We start from the raw sequence: 13061 nt of genomic DNA on the forward strand, positions 1-13061 counted from the left end.
ACTTCCCTTGATCCGAACACTATACAGTCATACCTCCGGTTGCGAACGTGATCCGTGTGGGAGGCACGTTCGCAACCCACAGCGTTCATAGCCTGAAGCTACGAACTGAAGTCTGCACACACACATGATGCGATTCGGTGCTTCTGCGCATGATGTCATTTTGTGCTTTTGCACACGTGCGAGCGCCGAAACCCGGAAGTAACCCATTCTGGTACTTCTGGGTTCGGCGCGGTCTGCAACCCAAAAACATGCAACCCTCAGCATTTGTAACCCGAGGTATGACTGTACTTCTGTTGATGCAACCTAGCCTAGCATTAGCTTTTTTTGCTGCTGCATCACATTGATGACTCATATTAAGCTTGTGGTCCCCAAGACCCCTAGATCCTTTTCACATGTACTGCTAGCAAGCCAGGTTACCCCCATCTTATATTTGTGCATCTGGTTTTTCCTGCCTAAGTGCAGAACCTTTCTTTTGTCCCAATAGTAATTAATTTTGTTAGTTTGTTAAGGTCAACTTGAATCCCGATTCTGTCTTCTACGGCATTAGCTACTATGTTGAGAATCGCTTCACTCAGCTGCCTCCAGCCCCTCTCCATAATTTTGTCTTTCAGCTTTGGACGGACTCCCCCCACACTCTTGATCTTGGCTTCATCAAGAGCTCAGCCATCTCTGACCTCTAACGCAGAATTTTCTGTCTGGTAAATGCCTCATCTCCTTCAGCAAGGAACATCATTCATGTACAGAACATTTCCGCTTCGTGCTCATTCTGTGACCTGCATCCCATTGATCTAGTGGCATTCTCTGAATCATTACTCCCTCTGCTATCACCTTCTGCCTTTAATTCACATTCAACCCCTTGACATATTTGTCCTCCTATTCCAATGACATACCGGGTATTCAGCCCTCTTGTCTCCAGCTATGGCTCAGTCTCTTTACAGAAGACTGAGTATCTCTACTCATGCCCTCTGGAGGAGAAAAAGGCTATGTACACATTACTGGTTTAAAATGCTTCAAGGTCATTTCCCCCTGCTGAATATCAACTCCGTTTTTTGACGTTGGTGTACACACCAGAGAGGGAGCAGGGGAATTTTCACCCAATGAGCATTAATTACCTGATTCCCTTCAATGAAGGGGTCATCTGCAAATGCACAATGGCTGCTTCAAACAGCAAAACTGTGGCTTACCTGCGCAAATTGGATGGAAGCTGGTTTGAAGGCAAATGCTCCAAACAACAGCATTTCTCAATAAACGACAGGGTATATATGAATCGTGGCTAATGTCATGTGTAGTCTGCTTTGCACATCAACAATGGGAACACACCAGAGACAGAGCAATTGGCAATGTGTGTACAAAGCCCAAAAGAGTTGACTGATTTTGTCCAGTATAAAATCATCTCTATGTCTGGCATGTTTATGGCTGAAGAAACACATTGTTTCCTCCTGAACCCCACCAAACCAGGGCATCTTCAGTGTGATGTCCTGCTAAGCCCTGCCCCCTCTCCTCTCCTCTCTGCTCAAGACTCCTCACTCTTTAGTTAAAAAAGGTAAAGGGACCCCTGACCATTAGGTCCAGTCGTGGCCGACTCTGGGGTTGTGGCACTCATCTCGCTTTATTGGCAGAGGGAACCGGCATACAGCTTCTGGGTCATGTGGCCAGCATGACCAAGCCACTTCTGGCGAACCAGAACAGCGCACGGAAACGCCGTTTACCTTCCCACTGAAGTGGTACCTATTTATCTACTTGCACTTTGACATGCTTTTGAACTGATAGGTTGGCAGGAGCAGGGACCGAGCAACGGGAGCTCACCCTGTCGCAGGGATTCAAACTGCTAACCTTCTGATCGGCAAGTCCTAGGCTGTGTGGTTTAACCCACAGCGCCACTCACGTCCCCCTCATTCTTAAGTTAGCTTCAATTTAATACTTGCCCTCCTGTCTCTGCTTCTCTCGCTCTCCCTTTATCTCCTTCCCCACCTACTTTCAGATCACTGGGTCCAGCCCTTACATCTGCCCCTCACAGAAGAGGAGATGGGTAACCTGTGGTCTTCCAGATGTTGGACATCAGCCCCAGGCAGCAGAGCCAACAGTCAGGGATGATGGTTGTAGGACAACATCTGAAGGTTCTCCCAGCCTGACCTAGAGTGAAAAGGCAGGTGGACAAAGAAACAAAAGCAGTCCCTGCTTCCTCCAAGGTGCCCTCATTTGCCCTGACCCCGTGGGCCGTAAAGCAGCAAGAAAGAGGGCTAGCAAAGGAGAGAAGTTGCCAGGTGCCACTTCCATCACTCAGGTGGGCAAACGCCTCCTCTTCGCAAACCTCCTCCCACAGACATGAGCAGAGGAGACGTGAGGAGGAAATGTAAGCCTCAGAAATGAAGGGCATGAGCATGCACAGAGTGCACCTGCTGCCTCACCAGTGAGGAGCCTCTGTTTGCATTTAGTAAGGTCATTCCGCAACTGGTAGCCTTTGTACAAACAGCTCGTCTTACAATCGCCTCGCCAAGTACAAACTTAGTTGGTCTCTAAGGTGCTACTGGGAGGAATTTTTTAATTTTGTTTTGACTACGGCAGACCAACACGGCTACCTACCTGTAAATACAAATTCACGTGTATGTGTGTGCACACGCGACAAATTCCTGAGGGGTGATCCCGTTATGGATTGCTTTAAAGTCACTTTCAGCACCAAATGAAACAACAACTCGGTCCCTACCGCCCCGCCCCGTCCTGTATTTTGCCAGAACAAAGGCAGCGACGCTGCCCAGCTCTCACCTGCGTTGCCTGGTCCAGAGGGAGAGAGCGGGGAGATCGGGTGATCCTGGTCCGGGGTCCGAATAGATGGCCTTCTGGCGCCTCCGCCTGCGGGCGCGCGGAAGGAAGCGGGCAGCGCAAAGGCGCGCGGAGTGCCGCCGGTCCGACGGAGGAGAGCGGCGGGGAGGAGCAGCTGGAGGAGGAGCCGAAGAAGCGCCGGCGGGGAGCGAGGAGCGAGCCAGCGCCAGACGCGCCCGGAGCCCGCCAGCAGCAACAGGAGGAGCAGCGGAGCCGCGAAGGGGCGAGGCATCCTTGGGAGGCGCGCGAAGGTAGGAGGCGGGCGGCCCGACGGGGCGGCCGGGCGGGAGGAGAGCGCAGCGAGGGCGCTCGGTCGGGCTGCGATGGCGGGGCCGGAGGACGCGCCCTGGGGAGTCCCCGACCGCGCGGAGGCGCCGGCGCCGCCCTCCTCCCCGGAGGCGCCGGGCGTCGGGGGCGAGCGGCTGGTGCTGAACGTGTCCGGGCTGCGCTTCGAGACGCTGCCGCGCACGCTGGCCGCCTTCCCGGACACGCTGCTGGGCGACCCCCGGCGCCGCGCGCGCTTCTTCGACCCGCTGCGCAACGAGTACTTCTTCGACCGCAGCCGGAGCAGCTTCGACGCCGTGCTCCACTACTACCAGTCGGGCGGCAGGCTGCGCCGGCCCGCGCACGTGCCCCTCGACCTCTTCGTGGAGGAGCTGCGCTTCTACCAGCTGGGCGAGGAGGCCATCGGCGCCTTCCGCGAGGACGAGGGCTTCATCGCCGAGGACGAGAAGCCGCTGCCCTCGAAGCCCTTCCAGCGCCAGCTGTGGCTCCTCTTCGAGTACCCGGAGAGCTCGGGCCCCGCGCGGGGCATCGCCATCGTCTCCGTGCTGGTCATCCTCATCTCCATCGTCATCTTCTGCCTGGAGACCTTGCCCGAGTTCCGCCTGGAGAGCAAGGGCGGCAGCTACGGAGAGGAGCCCCCCCGGGACCTGCTGCCAGAGGACGACTTGCTTTCCTTGCAGCCCGACGGAGGGACCCCCTCGCCCGTGCGCCCGCCGTCGAGCGCTCGCCCCTTCTTCACCGACCCCTTCTTCCTCATCGAAACGCTCTGCATCATCTGGTTCTCCTTCGAGCTGCTGGTGCGCTTCTTCGCCTGCCCCAGCAAGCCCGAGTTCTCCAGGAACATCATGAACATCATTGACATTGTGGCCATCATCCCCTACTTCATCACGCTGGGGACGGAGCTGGCCCAGGAGCACCAGAAGAAGGAGCAGCCGCAGGGCAGCAGCAGCAACGGAGGCCAGCAGCAAGCCATGTCCTTGGCCATCCTCAGAGTCATCCGCCTGGTCAGGGTCTTCCGCATCTTCAAGCTCTCCAGGCACTCCAAGGGGCTGCAGATCTTGGGGAAGACCCTGCAAGCCAGCATGAGGGAACTGGGCCTCCTCATCTTCTTCCTTTTCATCGGCGTGATTCTCTTCTCCAGTGCCGTGTATTTTGCTGAGACCGATGACCCGGATTCTTTGTTCACTAGCATCCCAGATGCTTTCTGGTGGGCAGTAGTGTCAATGACCACGGTGGGCTATGGAGACATGTACCCAATGACAATTGGGGGCAAGATTGTGGGGTCGTTGTGCGCCATTGCTGGTGTGTTGACCATCGCCCTTCCTGTGCCTGTCATTGTCTCCAACTTCAACTACTTCTACCACCGAGAAACTGACCAGGAGGAGCAGTCCCGCTATACTCACGTCACTTGCGGACAGCAGCAGTCTCCTTCTTCGGAGCCCAAGAAAGGTGACAGCAACCGGACACTCAGCAAATCAGACTTCCTGGAGGCGGAAGATTTAGAATCTGCAAAATACTCCAACTTTATTCCAACCAGCAACCACGCCTGTAAAGAGAACAAGTTGTTGACAGAGGTGTGATCACTTCCATCGCCCTCAGTTGAACCTGCTGGCTTCAAGCTGTGTAGACGAAAACTGCAGCTGATCATCTTCACATTGGAGAAAGAGAGAAGAATGACAGCACTTGTTTGTCTGAATGGAAATGATTTGTGCTCCTTGGAATAAAAACTGCTGTGATTTGGACACCGACTCCCTCATTTATGTTGCTTCATTGACTTCTGTAATAAGTTGCTTAATTTTCTTCCCCAATCACGGGGCGTCACCTGTTGTGTATCCGTTATATATTTATTTTTCTGGGGGTGGAGAAGATTTTCTTCCAGCGGTTGCCTGCGGATGGATCTTATGATCTTATCTACTCACAGAAGCAAAAGCAATATGCCACATCAAGTTTGCAATTAGGCTAGGAATAGCTACGCCCTCGAGTTCCACTGCCAGCCTTACATTTCTTACAGCCACATCAGCCCTAACCACTAGCTAATGCCTTTGAGTAACGAAAGCTGACGTCCAGAATTGCAGCATACAAATTTTCCTTTGTATTCATGTTGTGTCATGTTGTGCTTGTTTGTGAATACACACAGCTCCGAGAAGCTAATATATTTGCGATGAAAGTCTATGATCAACCATGCTTGGTCTAAAAATAGGAGGAGCTCATGATATTTTTGCTGATTTCCCTGAAGGTTAATTTTGCAAGCTGCCCTTCCGTGCCTTCGGAGTAGCTGGAATTTTGCTTCCAGGGGCTGCCAACACCATTCAGTCTGCTGGGACAGGCCTGTGAGAAAGAGGGGATGAAAAGGAGCACCGTAGGTCTTGAGTTTAAAAGTTTAACAGGTGCACACTGAAAAATATTAGCGGTGCATCTGTTAAAACTTTAAAACCCATTTCATTTCCCCCCAAAAAACATGGTTGGAGACTAGATGATTCTTTTCTAGTAGAAAAGAAAAAAGTAAAGTAATTGGAATGCAATGTACATGGAATTCTCTCTGTTAGTGGTTGTATGCAGTATGTTGGAGCAGGAGGAAAAACACAACGCAAATTGAAAGAAGGCTGACAGTGGGTTTTCTACACACCATCCAGATGTTCTGACATGTACAAATGAATGCAGTGTGTTTGTGTGACAGTGATTGCCGTAGCAAGCTCTGCCCCAGACTTAAGCACATTCATTTTAAAGTCTGAAAATGTTCCTGTGTACACAACTGTTCCCAAAGAGAGCTTTCTCTAATTGCCCGGGAATCCTGCTTTTGTGTTGTATTCATGGGGAAAGGGCCTTATAATGAATGCAAGTAGGCCTGTTGCTGCGATGCCCCTCCTTTCGTTCACTGTGCCAAAGTGCTAATAGCCTGTCAGCAAACTGAGTGCTGGCATGCATTATCAGTCTTGCCCTTTCTGACATGCTTCCAGTAGACTGTCCACCTTTAAAAAAAACACCACCATTATTTTTTTTTTAAAAGCATCACATGTGTCTTTTTGAAAATGCATGTGCCATACATGTATTCCTGAAAGAGCCAAGGGTTTCAGTGCTTCAGTGGAGCATATATTCATGTGCTGAGTGCGCAGTGGGGGGGGGGAAGTCCAGGTGGTTTGCTGGCAAACGACCCCCAAAAAACGAGTGTATGAGTGAAAGAGGTGAGCAGAAAACACCATAAATAATGCATTGTGTAGTATTCCATTAAGATAAGTAATATGCAAAACAGTTTACATAATTTAACAACGCGAGAGAGGTTTTGCAGCTCCTCACTGAGAGAGGCACTGGAACACTGGAAAAGATTATTTTGAAAATCATAGAATTATAGAGTTGGAAGAGATCCCAAGGGTCATCTAGTCCAGCCCCCTTTAATGAAGGAATCTCAGCTAAAGCATCCATCACAGGCGGCCATCCAACATCTGCTTAAAAACCTCCAAGGAAGGAGAGTCCACCATCTCCCAAGGGAGTCCGTTCCACTGCCAACCAGCTCTTGCTGTCAGAAAGTTTTTCCAGATGTTTAGACGGAATCTCCTTTCTTGTAATTTGAAGCCATTGGTTTGAGTCCTACCCTCCAGAGCAGGAGAAAACAAGCTTCCTCCATCTCCCCTGTAGCTATTTGAAGACGGCTATCGCATCTCCTGTGTCTGTTTTTGAGGAAGCTACCCAGAACTGACTGAATGCTGAAAAATTCATGGGTTTGGAAGAAGAATCTACTTCGAGAGATTGAGATAAAGCAGAAAAAACTGAGTAGATTCCTGCCAGAGTCGCTTGAGGTCTAAGGTGGTTTAGCAGAGGACAAAATTGAACCCTATACCATCCTATTCTTATTTATAAAAATATGTATATTACCACTATATCATAAAAAATACCAAAGTGGTTTACAACAGTATCTATATCTATAATAAACATGAACGCAAAATTAAAATCAGAAACAAATGTAAAGTTCTATTCTTTAGGAAAAAATAATCAGATGCAGGGGACACCCGGCTCGCCACTCGTACATGTAAAAAGCATTGAGGGGTCTTAGTAGGCAAAAAACTTCACGAGTCAACAGTGTGATGCAGCAGCAAAAAGCTAAAGCTAGGCTAGGCTGCAAATCAAGGGAAGTAATAGTTCTACTCTATTCTGGCTTAGCAATAGCAAAGACTATTTTGCACCAGCTGGAACTTCCGAACCAGGCCCACAGTGAACACATTGCAGTAATCCTTCTTCTGTTTAGATTTAGGTCTATTTATTAATTGTACTGACAATGAGATAAGAATATAGATTTAAAGTATGGATTGTGGACCAAACTATTTTTATTATTACCAAGACAGGAGTCCCTCTTTTTCTGTCTCTCTTTCTGTGAGTATGTGTCAGCAAGTTGCAGCCCCACTGAGGCTGCAGTTCTGTTCAAGAGATGAAAACGTCACAGCTCTAGTTACGGTACCTCCGGGAGAACTTCCTGTTCTGTAAGTGAATATTTAAAAAATATATTTTGAAATATTTTTAGGGAAATCAGTTTTGAGAGGGGAGTGATGGGTGTAGCGGGGGTGCCATCTAGGAGTGTTTTTTTGGCGGGGGCAAATGCCCTTCAAAATTTCAAAGGAGGGGGCCGAGGCTCTCAAAAACTCACTGATGGTTGTGTGTTCACGCGGTGTGACATGTGCACCTCACTCATGTTGCGCTGCATGCATGCATGTCATGAGCATGTTGTGTGGCGTGTGCACTTGACCTCAGCATGTCGTGTGGCATGTGAACATCACATGGTCCCGGCCCCCTCAATCACGGGGCCAAGCCAGTGAACTTGGAGTGTAGAAGTATCTGAGGTGGGGGTGTTTAACCCTCTCTCCACCACCTGCCACCACACTATTTTGTTATGGATAAAGGTAAAGGTAAAGGGACCCCTGACTATTAGGTCCAGCCGTGATCGACTCTGGGGTTGCGGCGCTCATCTCGCTATATTGGCCTAGGGAGCCAGCGTACAGCTTCCGGGTCATGTGGCCAGCATGACTAAGCTGCTTCTGGTGAACCAGAGCAGCGCATGGAAATGCCGTTTACCTTCCTGCTGGAGTGATACCTATTTATCTACTTGCACTTTGATGTGCTTTCATACTGCTAGGTTGGCAGGAGCTGGGACCGAGCAACGGGAGCTCACTCCGTCGCGGGGATTCGAACCTTCTGATCGGCAAGTCCTAGGCTCTGTGGTTTAACCCACAGCGCCACCCGCGTCCTATGGATCATGATACTAGTCCACATTTCCATGGGCACGTTGTGTCTTGGATCTTGTTGTCCTTGCAGTGGCACAGCACGCAGATGATGGAAAACAAGGAACTCTGTCAGAAAAAAATCCCAGGAATTTTGGAAGAAGTCTTCTAGGTGATTTTTATAAGAGTGTCAGGGTTATCAAGGGGAAACAGAGGCCTAACAAAATGTAATCTTGCTTTCATTGAAGCCAGATAGGAACGTGATGGATCTAGTTTGTTGTTTTTTTTAAAATGATATTTATTCAAATTTTCATCCATACATAAACACAAAAAAAGAGACAAGAAAAACAAAAAAATACAGCAAAAAATAAAACAAAAAAAGAAAACCAAAAAAAAGAAAAAAGAAAAATACAAATCTCAGATTACAACTTTTCATTTGCTTATTTCTTGAACCTCCTCACACCTCCCTTTTTGTGTTCTAGTTTAAATTGTTATTCCAGCAAATTCTTCCCATGTTTCTCAATTTTAATTTAAATAATCTTAACAATCTATCTTATTTGTTGATTCAACATAAGCTTTCCATCTTTTAATATTATCTGTTATTCAATTTACCTTAATCTCTTTAACCTTATCTTATCTTAAAAATCTTAAAATTTCAAAGTTTACATCATATTCATACATATTCCTTAAATCATTTCTACTAAAGCCAATTTAGTTCCTTTCCAGCATATTCCCTAATATTTCATTTATGTTACACTGATTCCAAAATTAACAAAAGAATTTCCCTTTGTATCTCTCATTTTTATCCAGCGGCCCCTTCTTCCTGGTTTCGGATTGTGTCAGTCCTTTCTGTCCATTACATCCAGTCCATCAATCTGGTGTTCTAATGTCCGAGGCCCTTAAGTCTCTTCTAGGCCCCTTCTGCAGATTTTCTTGTTCTTGTTTGTGCTTTCGCACTTCTTTGTCTATTATTAGATTCTTGGGGAGTGGGTCTCCGGAGGGTTCCATCCGGTAATAATTTCCATTTTCCTTCATCAGACTGGCCCCTTCCCCCCAGTCCCACTCCCCGTCGACATCTTTGTAATCCAAAGGAACCTTATCCAAAAAATAGTTCTTCACCTGTTTCATGGTCCCACTAGAGTTAAAAGCTTCCTTGATTTCAAACACTTCCCAGCACTCTCCAAGTTCCATCTTCCAACGCAGTGGTTTTTGTTCCTGCAGGACTTTAGATCTCTCCATTTGTGTTGTTTGAGGAGTAATCACTACCTCTTCCTTCTTCATCTGCCCTTGGACTTGCCTTGTTAAGCCAGTTTCCTGAATTGATCGCTGTATAGCTTCTTTATCCTTATTCTCTGTTAAATCATATTCACTGGCCACTGCACTCATCAAATCCAATTTTTCATGCATCAAGTTCATTTTATCATGCAGCTGCTCCAGCAAAACATTTGCCATGCCAAGGGCAGACACCAAATCTTCCTTCCAACACATTTCTGAAGGTCAAACGGCTGGTCCCACGATCCAAATCTCGCAGCTGTCTACAAATAAACTGCGACGACAAACTGACAAGCTCCCTCTAGGGGACACAATTTCTATTTGTATCCAATTTTAAAATGTATCCACCAAAGAAGATTACTTTCGATTTCAAGTCCTTTCGATTTTCAGATACTTTGTTTCTTTAAAATACAAAAATGCAGAAAGTAGCGTTGAAGTTAATTTGTTTCTCTTTAGCTATCTGTCAAAAATACTCCACTTTCAATCAATGGACGTCTCAAACAATTTCTGTCCCGACACCCCGTTCCCAGGTTAGGGACGGTGGAAACTTAAATTCCTTTACTCTCCTCCTGCAGGATTGAACAGTCACATTCACCCCCCCCCCTTTTCTCCTGCTTCCAAGAGGGTTTTATTAGTTATAAATGCAGGAAATTTCCAATTTTAAAGCAGTTTTCCAGGCTATTAGGTTGCAGGGTCTTTGCTTCAGTCTATATACAAAAAACGGGAGGCGGACTTCCTGTTTAAACCTTCCCGCTTCGTGCCTAATTCATAAATTTTGCAATTTTCTTGATCCAATTCTCCGTTTTTACTCACGGGTACTTGATTTAGAGTCCAAATGTCATCAGGAAAAAGTCAGTGCTCTCCGGTGATGGCTGCGTGGCTTCCCTCCATGGAAATAGCGATTGGTTCGCAGCACCGCGCTGCTCACCCCACTTCACTCCGGAGCCCCGAAAAGGGGTTTCCTCGTGAGTAGGGGAGGCGCTCTTGGTGCTCTGCCGAACCCCACGTTCCCAGGCTTCTCCGCCTGAGATTTCTAGCGGTCCCCCGCCTTCGCCGCGGCGGGAAGACCCAATTTCCACGGAGCCCGTTCCTCCGATTGGAGGAACTCCGCCATTCGTCTTTGGCGCTATCCCGGAAGTCCGTGATGGATCTAGTTTGAATCATTGTGTGTTTGGACCTTTGGATCAAACTAGAAATTCTGATGCAAATAGGAACCATCTGCCTTGCTCTTCCTTTATAATTTCTGGAAGTTGTGCCCCCCCCCCGCACCCCAACATCAACAACCAATGGCTGGGGACTATTCCTTAGGAATATTCCAGGTATCTTAATTTTTTGCTTTTATGGGAAATACTTGAATAAATTGACTGTTTGCTTGGGGAGCTAAGACAAAACATGCCATCAGTATTTTATCGAATATATCCATTAAGAAGTAAGCCTCTTCCCACTTTCCAGTGTTCTGCCCCAAGAATGCAAAAGCACTGGGACATGCCCCAGAAACCCCGCCTTTTAAAATCAACATATTTTTTTCTATTAAAGTATTTTTTTAAAAAAACCAACAAACCAAGAATTAACATAGCATGCTGTATTTAGACGTTTTCTGTTTCACGTTGACTTAAAATAGCTTCCACTCCATTTTACCTGATACCTCCAGTCATTAAAAATAACCTGGCTCTGGTGCTGGTGTTTGTGACAATGTGACTTTCAGACCTGTATATTGCTGTGAGCGGCCTCTGTTGATGACCAGCTTGCCGGTAACACAGCACAATTCCCATTGCCCTGGGTGTTAGGAAAACATGCCCTAAGAATTCATAGTTCCCATGGATCTGGTGGGATCTGAAGTCCTTTCCAAAATACCCTGACCCAAAGTGTCTTTTTAGCTGCCTGCCAGACAGAGTACAGCCTTGTGAAATGTCTGTGGAAAGAAAACATCTTCAGGGACCTGTTTCCATAACAACCTCCCAGACTTATTTTCCATACCTTGCTAACTCTGGCTTCCAAGCTGGCTAAACATCCCAGCTTCCAGAAACCAACTACTTTTAACTACTCCAAAGAGGTTGTGATAGATAAAAATAATTTCTGCCCTGTTTCTTCCTTTTATGTGCACCAACAAACTAATCTTGAGCACAGTTACCCGGAAGCCAGGCCTTTTGAGTTCAATAGGCTGTATCTCTGCATGGGCATTCAGGACTGCAGCAGAAAGTTATCCTGTGCATATTTTTGAAATCAAATCCAGACCGGTGCAGTGGGAGTTTGCGCAAGGAAACATTCAGCTGGTGTATGTTCTAGAAAACCATTTGAGGCTGATCCAGACTTCCTTTTGCGCCACAATTCTCAGACACAGATCCGTGCTTTAAAGCTATATGTCTGAGTGGTGGGTTTTTTTTGGTCCCTGCGCTTTCCCCATGAAAACCTGCATTTTACCATTGAATTGGAGCACACAGCAATTCATAGAAAACCTGACGGCTGCTTGCTCTGATTCAGCTGTAAAAGACGGATTTTCCCAGAGAAAGCGCAGGGACAGGGAAAAGGAAAGAACACGTAGGCACAGAGCTTTAAAAACCTGGACTTGTGCCTAAAAGCGCAAAGGGAAGCCTGGACCAGCCTGTAGTTTTATTGCAATTTGAGATTGCAATAAGTCGCTTTAGAACATTTAAAGGCACAATTTGAAATATAGAACGGAAATGCAACTTGGGGTTGAATAAATTTATCTTGCTGGAGCAGGAACCGGCAAGCCACTCCAGTATCCCTGCCAAGAAAACTCCATGGACAAAGACAAGGCGTGCTCTGGTCCATGGGATCGCGAAGAGTCAGACACGACTGAACGACTAAACAACAAAATTTATCTTGCATCACAAAGGTTTGGCTGGTGGGCATGTGTTGTTGTGATTCAAGAGGCCATAAAATGTGAAAAGGTACGCAACAGACATTTTACATTGAATGAACATACAAGTTATTTCATTTATTTCAGCAGGGGAATAATTTTGTCACTGATTTCCAGGTGCTGTATCTGTGGGCTCTTCTAAATGTAGACAATGGAGCAGCACCCCACCATTGCTGTTCTGTTTTAAGCAAGAAGTGTAATAGTTACTCTGGTTCCAGACTTCTAACTTTCTGTGGCCAGGTGATGAGTCCTCCTTGTGCCAGCTGGTGGAGGGAAGACAACTCTGTGTGCAGGAAGGGTTAAAATCTTCCTCTCTCTCTCTCTCTCTCTCTCTCTCTCTCTCTCTCTCTCTCTCTGTGTTTTTGTCTCTGTCTCTGCTGTATTCCTGATCATAATCAGGATGGTATAAAGCAGGCATAGACAAACTCGGCCCTCCAGATATTTTGGGACTACAATTCCCATCATCCCTGACCACCGGTCCTGTTAGCTAGGGATGATGGGAGTTGTAGTCCCAAAACATTTGGCGGGCCGAGTTTGCCTACGCCTAGTACAAAGGCAATGTTCTTTGAAAGAGAAGAGTTACAGTTGATTCCCAG

The 13061-nt window shown here is 47.2% G+C and overlaps 1 protein-coding gene across 1 annotated transcript; it reads left to right on the top strand.

The window, feature by feature from the left end:
- Positions 1 to 3143: 3143 nt before the first annotated feature.
- LOC310763472 (potassium voltage-gated channel subfamily A member 6-like) lies at positions 3144 to 4847 on the top strand (the record flags this gene model as incomplete). The annotated part of the gene is made up of 1 exon (XM_083615810.1): positions 3144 to 4847. The coding sequence occupies one exon, from the start codon at positions 3144 to 3146 to the stop codon at positions 4683 to 4685; it is 1542 nt and encodes a 513-aa protein (XP_083471936.1). The 3' UTR covers positions 4686 to 4847.
- Between the last annotated feature and the right edge of the window lie 8214 nt (positions 4848 to 13061).

The sequence above is a fragment of the Podarcis filfolensis genome (assembly GCF_964270895.1).
Source record: "Podarcis filfolensis genome assembly, chromosome: 5".
NCBI classification, from domain to species: domain Eukaryota; kingdom Metazoa; phylum Chordata; class Lepidosauria; order Squamata; family Lacertidae; genus Podarcis; species Podarcis filfolensis.